The sequence below is a fragment of the Coregonus clupeaformis genome, unplaced genomic scaffold (genome assembly GCF_020615455.1).
Source record: "Coregonus clupeaformis isolate EN_2021a unplaced genomic scaffold, ASM2061545v1 scaf0259, whole genome shotgun sequence".
Classification (NCBI taxonomy): Eukaryota; Metazoa; Chordata; class Actinopteri; order Salmoniformes; family Salmonidae; genus Coregonus; species Coregonus clupeaformis.
In genome coordinates this window covers 460,001-470,137 of record NW_025533714.1, presented here as the reverse complement: position 1 = coordinate 470,137, position 10,137 = coordinate 460,001, and the positions used below count along the sequence as shown (strand labels likewise).

General features: G+C 41.8%; 1 protein-coding gene across 2 annotated transcripts in view; it reads right to left on the bottom strand.

Annotated features, from left to right (window-relative positions):
* Positions 1 to 6,689: 6,689 nt before the first annotated feature.
* LOC121559242 (plastin-3) overlaps positions 6,690 to 10,137 on the bottom strand; it is a 51,454-nt gene continuing 48,006 nt past the window's right edge. The window contains exons 12-14 of one of the 2 annotated variants that reach the window (XM_041872529.2): positions 9,964 to 10,042; positions 7,819 to 8,070; positions 6,690 to 6,914 (exon numbers count right to left, since the gene is read on the bottom strand). In XM_041872529.2, coding sequence (XP_041728463.2) covers positions 6,731 to 6,914; positions 7,819 to 8,070; positions 9,964 to 10,042 — 515 coding nt within the window. In that variant the 3' untranslated portion in view covers positions 6,690 to 6,730. The remainder of the gene's footprint in view (positions 6,915 to 7,818; positions 8,071 to 9,963; positions 10,043 to 10,137) is intronic. The other variant, XM_041872531.2, reaches the window with a different exon arrangement.

Below are 10,137 nucleotides of genomic sequence, written 5' to 3'. Positions count from 1 at the left end.
TTTAGAGATATAGAGAAACACTGTGTCTAGGGTTTAGAGATATAGAGAAACACTGTGTCTAGGGTTTAAAGCTATAGAGAAACACTGTGTCTAGGGTTTAAAGCTATAGAGAAACACTGTGTCCAGGGTTTAGAGATATAGAGAAACACTGTGTCCAGGGTTTAAAGCTATAGAGAAACACTGTGTCTAGGGTTTAGAGATATAGAGAAACACTGTGTCTAGGGTTTAAAGCTATAGAGAAACACTGTGTCTAGGGTTTAGAGATATAGAGAAACACTGTGTCTAGGGTTTAGAGCTATAGAGAAACACTGTGTCTAGGGTTTAGAGCTATAGAGAAACACTGTGTCTAGGGTTTAGAGATATAGAGAAACACTGTGTCTAGGGTTTAAAGCTATAGAGAAACACTGTGTCTAGGGTTTAAAGCTATAGAGAAACACTGTGTCTAGGGTTTAGAGATATAGAGAAACACTGTGTCCAGGGTTTAGAGATATAGAGAAACACTGTGTCCAGGGTTTAAAGCTATAGAGAAACACTGTGTCTAGGGTTTAAAGCTATAGAGAAACACTGTGTCCAGGGTTTAGAGATATAGAGAAACACTGTGTCCAGGGTTTAAAGCTATAGAGAAACACTGTGTCTAGGGTTTAAAGCTATAGAGAAACACTGTGTCTAGGGTTTAAAGCTATAGAGAAACACTGTGTCCAGGGTTTAGAGATATAGAGAAACACTGTGTCTAGGGTTTAAAGCTATAGAGAAACACTGTGTCTAGGGTTTAAAGCTATAGAGAAACACTGTGTCTAGGGTTTAGAGCTATAGAGAAACACTGTGTCCAGGGTTTAGAGATATAGAGAAACACTGTGTCTAGGGTTTAAAGCTATAGAGAAACACTGTGTCTAGGGTTTAAAGCTATAGAGAAACACTGTGTCTAGGGTTTAGAGATATACAGAAACACTGTGTCTAGGGTTTAAAGCCATAGAGAAACACTGTGTCTAGGGTTTAAAGCTATAGAGAAACACTGTGTCTAGGGTTTAAAGATATAGAGAAACACTGTGTCTAGGGTTTAAAGCTATAGAGAAACACTGTGTCCAGGGTTTAGAGATATAGAGAAACACTGTGTCCAGGGTTTAAAGCTATAGAGAAACACTGTGTCTAGGGTTTAAAGCTATAGAGAAACACTGTGTCTAGGGTTTAGAGCTATAGAGAAACACTGTGTCTAGGGTTTAGAGCTATAGAGAAACACTGTGTCCAGGGTTTAGAGATATAGAGAAACACTGTGTCTAGGGTTTAAAGCTATAGAGAAACACTGTGTCTAGGGTTTAAAGCTATAGAGAAACACTGTGTCTAGGGTTTAAAGCTATAGAGAAACACTGTGTCCAGGGTTTAGAGATATAGAGAAACACTGTGTCTAGGGTTTAAAGCTATAGAGAAACACTGTGTCTAGGGTTTAAAGCTATAGAGAAACACTGTGTCCAGGGTTTAAAGCTATAGAGAAACACTGTGTCTAGGGTTTAAAGCTATAGAGAAACACTGTGTCCAGGGTTTAAAGCTATAGAGAAACACTGTGTCTAGGGTTTAAAGCTATAGACAAACACTGTGTCTAGGGTTTAAAGCTATAGAGAAATACTGTGTCCAGGGTTTAAAGCTATAGAGAAACACTGTGTCTAGGGTTTAAAGCTTTAGAGAAACACTGTGTCCAGGGTTTAAAGCTATAGAGAAACACTGTGTCTAGGGTTTAAAGCTATAGAGAAATACTGTGTCCAGGGTTTAAAGCTATAGAGAAACACTGTGTCTAGGGTTTAAAGCTATAGAGAAACAATGTGTCTAGGGTTTAAAGCTATAGAGAAATACTGTGTCCAGGGTTTAAAGCTATAGAGAAACACTGTGTCTAGGGTTTAAAGCTATAGAGAAACACTGTGTCCAGGGTTTAGAGATATAGAGAAACACTGTGTCTAGGGTTTAGAGATATAGAGAAACACTGTGTCTAGGGTTTAGAGATATAGAGAAACACTGTGTCTAGGGTTTAAAGCTATAGAGAAACACTGTGTCCAGGGTTTAGAGATATAGAGAAACACTGTGTCTAGGGTTTAGAGATATAGAGAAACACTGTGTCTAGGGTTTAAAGCTATAGAGAAACACTGTGTCTAGGGTTTAAAGCTATAGAGAAGTACTGTGTCCAGGGTTTAAAGCTATAGAGAAACACTGTGTCTAGGGTTTAGAGCTATAGAGAAACACTGTGTCCAGGGTTTAAAGCTATAGAGAAACACTGTGTCCAGGGTTTAGAGATATAGAGAAACACTGTGTCTAGGGTTTAAAGCTATAGAGAAACACTGTGTCTAGGGTTTAGAGATATAGAGAAACACTGTGTCTAGGGTTTAGAGCTATAGAGAAACACTGTGTCCAGGGTTTAGAGCTATAGAGAAACACTGTGTCCAGGGTTTAGAGCTATAGAGAAACACTGTGTCCAGGGTTTAAAGCTATAGAGAAACACTGTGTCCAGGGTTTAAAGCTATAGAGAAACACTGTGTCCAGGGTTTAGAGCTATAGAGAAACACTGTGTCCAGGGTTTAGAGCTATAGAGAAACACTGTGTCTAGGGTTTAGAGATATAGAGAAACACTGTGTCTAGGGTTTAGAGATATAGAGAAACACTGTGTCCAGGGTTTAGAGATATAGAGAAACACTGTGTCTAGGGTTTAGAGATATAGAGAAACACTGTGTCCAGGGTTTAAAGCTATAGAGAAACACTGTGTCCAGGGTTTAGAGATATAGAGAAACACTGTGTCCAGGGTTTAAAGCTATAGAGAAACACTGTGTCCAGGGTTTAGAGATATAGAGAAACACTGTGTCTAGGGTTTAGAGATATAGAGAAACACTGTGTCTAGGGTTTAGAGATATAGAGAAACACTGTGTCTAGGGTTTAGAGATATAGAGAAACACTGTGTCTAGGGTTTAGAGATATAGAGAAACACTGTGTCCAGGGTTTAAAGCTATACAGAAACACTGTGTCTAGGGTTTAAAGCTATAGAGAAACACTATGTCTAGGGTTTAGAGATATAGAGAAACACTGTGTCTAGGGTTTAGAGATATAGAGAAACACTGTGTCCAGGGTTTAAAGCTATATTGAAACACTGTGTCCAGGGTTTAAAGCTATAGAGAAACACTGTGTCCAGGGTTTAAAGCTATAGAGAAACACTGTGTCCAGGGTTTAGAGATATAGAGAAACACTGTGTCTAGGGTTTAGAGATATAGAGAAACACTGTGTCTAGGGTTTAGAAATATAGAGAAACACTGTGTCTAGGGTTTAGAGATATAGAGAAACACTGTGTCTAGGGTTTAGAGATATAGAGAAACACTGTGTCCAGGGTTTAGAGATATAGAGAAACACTGTGTCTAGGGTTTAAAGCTATAGAGAAACACTGTGTCTAGGGTTTAGAGCTATAGAGAAACACTGTGTCTAGGGTTTAAAGCTATAGAGAAACACTGTGTCTAGGGTTTAGAGATATAGAGAAACACTGTGTCTAGGGTTTAAAGCTATAGAGAAACACTGTGTCTAGGGTTTAAAGCTATAGAGAAACACTGTGTCTAGGGTTTAGAGCTATAGAGAAACACTGTGTCTAGGGTTTAAAGCTATAGAGAAACACTGTGTCTAGGGTTTAGAGATATAGAGAAACACTGTGTCTAGGGTTTAGAGATATAGAGAAACACTGTGTCTAGGGTTTAAAGCTATAGAGAAACACTGTGTCTAGGGTTTAAAGCTATAGAGAAACACTGTGTCCAGGGTTTAAAGCTATAGAGAAACACTGTGTCCAGGGTTTAAAGCTATAGAGAAACACTGTGTCTAGGGTTTAAAGCTATAGAGAAACACTGTGTCTAGGGTTTAGAGCTATAGAGAAACACTGTGTCCAGGGTTTAAAGCTATAGAGAAACACTGTGTCTAGGGTTTAGAGCTATAGAGAAACACTGTGTCTAGGGTTTAAAGCTATAGAGAAACACTGTGTCTAGGGTTTAAAGCTATAGAGAAACACTGTGTCCAGGGTTTAAAGCTATAGAGAAACACTGTGTCTAGGGTTTAAAGCTATAGAGAAACACTGTGTCTAGGGTTTAAAGCTATAGAGAAACACTGTGTCCAGGGTTTAGAGCTATAGAGAAACACTGTGTCTAGGGTTTAAAGCTATAGAGAAACACTGTGTCCAGGGTTTAGAGATATAGAGAAACACTGTGTCTAGGGTTTAGAGATATAGAGAAACACTGTGTCTAGGGTTTAGAGATATAGAGAAACACTGTGTCTAGGGTTTAAAGCTATAGAGAAACACTGTGTCCAGGGTTTAGAGATATAGAGAAACACTGTGTCTAGGGTTTAGAGATATAGAGAAACACTGTGTCTAGGGTTTAAAGCTATAGAGAAACACTGTGTCTAGGGTTTAAAGCTATAGAGAAGTACTGTGTCCAGGGTTTAAAGCTATAGAGAAACACTGTGTCTAGGGTTTAAAGCTATAGAGAAACACTGTGTCTAGGGTTTAAAGCTATAGAGAAACACTGTGTCTAGGGTTTAGAGATATAGAGAAACACTGTGTCTAGGGTTTAAAGCTATAGAGAAACACTGTGTCTAGGGTTTAGAGATATAGAGAAACACTGTGTCTAGGGTTTAAAGCTATAGAGAAACACTGTGTCCAGGGTTTAAAGCTATAGAGAAACACTGTGTCCAGGGTTTAAAGCTATAGAGAAACACTGTGTCCAGGGTTTAAAGCTATAGAGAAACACTGTGTCCAGGGTTTAAAGCTATAGAGAAACACTGTGTCCAGGGTTTAAAGCTATAGAGAAACACTGTGTCCAGGGTTTAAAGCTATAGAGAAACACTGTGTCTAGGGTTTAGAGATATAGAGAAACACTGTGTCTAGGGTTTAGAGATATAGAGAAACACTGTGTCCAGGGTTTAGAGATATAGAGAAACACTGTGTCTAGGGTTTAGAGATATAGAGAAACACTGTGTCCAGGGTTTAAAGCTATAGAGAAACACTGTGTCCAGGGTTTAAAGCTATAGAGAAACACTGTGTCCAGGGTTTAAAGCTATAGAGAAACACTGTGTCCAGGGTTTAGAGATATAGAGAAACACTGTGTCTAGGGTTTAGAGATATAGAGAAACACTGTGTCTAGGGTTTAGAGATATAGAGAAACACTGTGTCTAGGGTTTAGAGATATAGAGAAACACTGTGTCTAGGGTTTAGAGATATAGAGAAACACTGTGTCCAGGGTTTAAAGCTATACAGAAACACTGTGTCTAGGGTTTAGAGCTATAGAGAAACACTGTGTCTAGGGTTTAGAGATATAGAGAAACACTGTGTCTAGGGTTTAGAGATATAGAGAAACACTGTGTCCAGGGTTTAAAGCTATAGAGAAACACTGTGTCCAGGGTTTAGAGATATAGAGAAACACTGTGTCCAGGGTTTAAAGCTATAGAGAAACACTGTGTCCAGGGTTTAGAGATATAGAGAAACACTGTGTCTAGGGTTTAGAGATATAGAGAAACACTGTGTCTAGGGTTTAGAGATATAGAGAAACACTGTGTCTAGGGTTTAGAGATATAGAGAAACACTGTGTCTAGGGTTTAGAGATATAGAGAAACACTGTGTCCAGGGTTTAGAGATATAGAGAAACACTGTGTCTAGGGTTTAAAGCTATAGAGAAACACTGTGTCTAGGGTTTAGAGATATAGAGAAACACTGTGTCTAGGGTTTAGAGATATAGAGAAACACTGTGTCCAGGGTTTAAAGCTATAGAGAAACACTGTGTCCAGGGTTTAAAGCTATAGAGAAACACTGTGTCCAGGGTTTAAAGCTATAGAGAAACACTGTGTCCAGGGTTTAGAGATATAGAGAAACACTGTGTCTAGGGTTTAGAGATATAGAGAAACACTGTGTCTAGGGTTTAGAGATATAGAGAAACACTGTGTCCAGGGTTTAAAGCTATACAGAAACACTGTGTCTAGGGTTTAAAGCTATAGAGAAACACTGTGTCTAGGGTTTAGAGATATAGAGAAACACTGTGTCTAGGGTTTAGAGATATAGAGAAACACTGTGTCCAGGGTTTAAAGCTATAGAGAAACACTGTGTCCAGGGTTTAAAGCTATAGAGAAACACTGTGTCCAGGGTTTAAAGCTATAGAGAAACACTGTGTCCAGGGTTTAGAGATATAGAGAAACACTGTGTCTAGGGTTTAGAGATATAGAGAAACACTGTGTCTAGGGTTTAGAGATATAGAGAAACACTGTGTCTAGGGTTTAGAGATATAGAGAAACACTGTGTCTAGGGTTTAGAGATATAGAGAAACACTGTGTCCAGGGTTTAGAGATATAGAGAAACACTGTGTCTAGGGTTTAAAGCTATAGAGAAACACTGTGTCTAGGGTTTAGAGATATAGAGAAACACTGTGTCTAGGGTTTAGAGATATAGAGAAACACTGTGTCCAGGGTTTAAACTATAGAGAAACACTGTGTCCAGGGTTTAAAGCTATAGAGAAACACTGTGTCCAGGGTTTAAAGCTATAGAGAAACACTGTGTCTAGGGTTTAGAGATATAGAGAAACACTGTGTCTAGGGTTTAGAGATATAGAGAAACACTGTGTCTAGGGTTTAGAGATATAGAGAAACACTGTGTCCAGGGTTTAAAGCTATACAGAAACACTGTGTCTAGGGTTTAAAGCTATAGAGAAACACTGTGTCCAGGGTTCCTTGTGAATCACAGATCACACAGTATAATAGAGATTAGAAAGCCACTCCGTTCCATCTGTCTTGTCACCTTGAAGCTGGAGATCTTGGAGTTCTTCCCGGCTCCAGTCAGGGTTCTGTTGACCCAGTTGATGATGAGGTCATCGTTAGCAGCCTCTCCATCTCCAAGGTCCTCCAGAACATTCAGAGTGTATCTGAGGAGGTTATCTATTAGTCAGGTCTGATAGAGGAGCAGGAGGAGGTTATCTATTAGTCAGGTCTGATAGAGGAGCAGGAGGAGGTTATCTATTAGTCAGGTCTGATAGAGGAGCAGGAGGAGGTTATCTATTAGTCAGGTCTGATAGAGGAGCAGGAGGAGGTTATCTATTAGTCAGGTCTGATAGAGGAGCAGGAGGAGGTTATCTATTAGTCAGGTCTGATAGAGGAGCAGGAGGGAGGTTATCTATTAGTCAGGTCTGATAGAGGAGCAGGAGGAGGTTATCTATTAGTCAGGTCTGATAGAGGAGCAGGAGGAGGTTATCTATTAGTCAGGTCCCTCCCCCTCTCTCTCCCTCCCCCCTCCCCCTCCCTCCCTCTCTCCCTACCTCCCCCTCTCTCTCCCTCCCTATTTTTCCCTCCTTCTCTCCCTCCCTCCCCCCTCTCTCCCTCCCGCTGTCCCTCCCCTCTCTCTCCCTTCCTCTATCTCTCTCTCACCCGCCCCCTCTCTCTACCTCTCCTTCCCTCTCTCTCTCTCCCTCTCTCTCTCACACCCTCCCCCCTCTCTCTACCTCTCCCTTCCCTCTCTCTCCTTCCCTCTCTCTCTCCCCCTCTCCCTCCCTCTCTTCCTACTTCCCTCCCTCCCTCCTTCTCTCCCCTCTCTCCCTTCCCTCCCTCCCTCCTTCTCTCCCCTCTCTCCTTCCCTCCCTCCTTCCTCCCTCCCTCCCCTCTCTCTCTCCTTTCCCTCTATCCCCCTCTCTCTCTCCTCGTCCCTCCCTCCCTCCTTCTCTCCCCTCTCTCCCTTCCCTCCCTCCCCCTCTCTCTCTCCCTTCCCTCCCTCCCCCTCTCTCTCTCCTTTCCCTCTATCCCCCTCTCTCTCTCCACTCCGTCCCTCTCTCCTACCTCCTCATCAGTTGCCAGACCAGTGCCAGGGTGAGAGTTGGGTTTCCGTCATTAAGGTCCTGTCCTCCGATGCCGACCAGAGAGAACCCTGCCTTCGCCTTCCCGAGTTCCACTGCATAGTTACAGTTCTCCAGCTTCTTCATGTTGGCCCCTATCTTGGGGTAGGGAGGGCGGTTGACTTTGTGGTCCCAGTCCACTCGAACCTTAATCCTCTCATAGAGCTGGAGGATGACCAGTGCATCTAACAGATCACTGGAAGGAGGGAGGGAAATTATTCTGCTGTCATAATTCTTGCTTTCAGATTCATACCCATATTTAATAATAAAAAAGCAATAATCATACCTGTATATATGGATAACATGAGGGTTGATATTGTATTAATAATATGAAAGGTAGTTACTAGTTAGGGTTTATAATAATAGTAAAGTTAGTTACCTGTATACAGTGCATTCGGAAAGTATTCAGACCCCTTGACCTTTTCCACATTTTGTTACGTTACGGCCTTATTCTAAAATTGATTAAATAATTTTTTCCCCTCATCAATCTACACACAATACCCCATAATGACGAAGCGAAAACAGGTTTTTAGACATTTTTGCAAATGTATAAAAAAAAAAAAACTGAAATACCTTATTTACGTAAGTATTCAGACCCTTTGCTATGAGACTCGAAATTAAGCTTGGGTGCATCCTATTTCCATTGATCATCCTAGAGATGTTTCTACAACTTCATTGGAGTCCACCTGTGGTCAATTCAATTGATTGGACATGATTTGGAAAGGCACACACCTGTCTATATAAGGTCCCACAGTTGACAATGCATGACAGAGCAAAAACCAAGCCATGAGGTCGAAGGAATTGACCACAGAGCTCCGAGACAGGATTGTGTCGAGGCACAGATTTAGGGAAGGGTACCAAAAAAATTCTGCAGCATTGAAGGTCCCCAAGAACACAGTGGCCTCCATCATTCTTAAATGGAAGAAGTTTGGAACCACCAAGACTCTTCCTAGAGCTGGCTGCCCAGCCAAACTGAGCAATCGGGGGAGAAGGGCCTTGGTCAGGGAGGTGACCAAGAACCCGATGGTCACTCTGACAGAGCTCCAGTGTTCCTCTGTGGAGATGGGAGAACCTTCCAGAAGGACAACCATCTCTGCAGCACTCCACCAATCAGTCCTTTATGGTAGAGTGGCCAGACGGAAGCCAGTCCTCAGTAAAAGGCACATGACAGCCCGCTTGGAGTTTGCCAAAAGGCACCTAAAGACTCTCAGACCATGAGAAACAAGATTCTCTGGACTGATGAAACCAAGATTGAACTCTTTGGCCTGAATGCCATGCGTCACGTCTGGAGGAAACCTGGCACCATCCCTACGGTGAAGCATGGTGGTTACAGCATCATGCTGTGGGGATGTTTTCCAGCGGCAGGGACTGGGAGACTAGTCAGGATCGAGGGAAAGATGAACGGAGCAAAGTACAGCGAGATCCTTGATGAAAACCTGCTCCAGAGCGCTCAGGACCTCAGACTGGGGCGAAGGTTCACCTTCCAACAGGACATTGACCCTAAGCACACAGCCAAGACAATGCAGGAGTGGCTTCGGGACAAGTCTGAATGTCCTTGAGTGGCCCAGCCAGAGCCCGGACTTGAACCCGATCTAACATCTCTGGAGAGACCTGAAAATAGCTGTGCAGCGACGCTCCCCATCCAACCTGACAGAGCTTGAGAGGATCTGCAGAGAAGAATGGGAGAAACTCCCCAAATACAGGTGTGCCAAGCTTGTAGCATCATACCCAAGAAGACTCGAGGCTGTAATCGCTGCCAAAGGTGCTTCAACAAAGTAGTGAGTAAAGGGTCTGAATACTTATGTAAATATGATATTTCAGTTTTGAAATTTGTATAAATTTGCAAAAAAATTATAAAACCAGTTTTTGCTTTGTCATTATGGGGTATTGTGTGTAGATTGATGAGGGGAAAAAAACGATTTAATCCATTTTAGAATAAGGCTGTAACGTAACAAAATTTAAAAAAAAGTAAAGGTTTCTGAATACTTTCCGAATGCACTGTAGATGGTTAACATGAGGGTTGATATTGTATTTATAATATGAAAGGTAGTTACTAGTTAGGGTTTATAATAATAGTAAAGGTAGTTACCCGTATATATGGTTAACATGAGGGTTGACTCCCAGAGAATTCATCCAGTTCCTGAAGGTTCTCTCCTCTCTCGTCTCACCTGTGGAAACAGGGGGAGGTAGTGTGTGTTACCACTGGGTATGTTTAAAGAGTCTCCCCTGAGGAAACAGGGGGAGGTTAGGGTTAGGGTTAGGG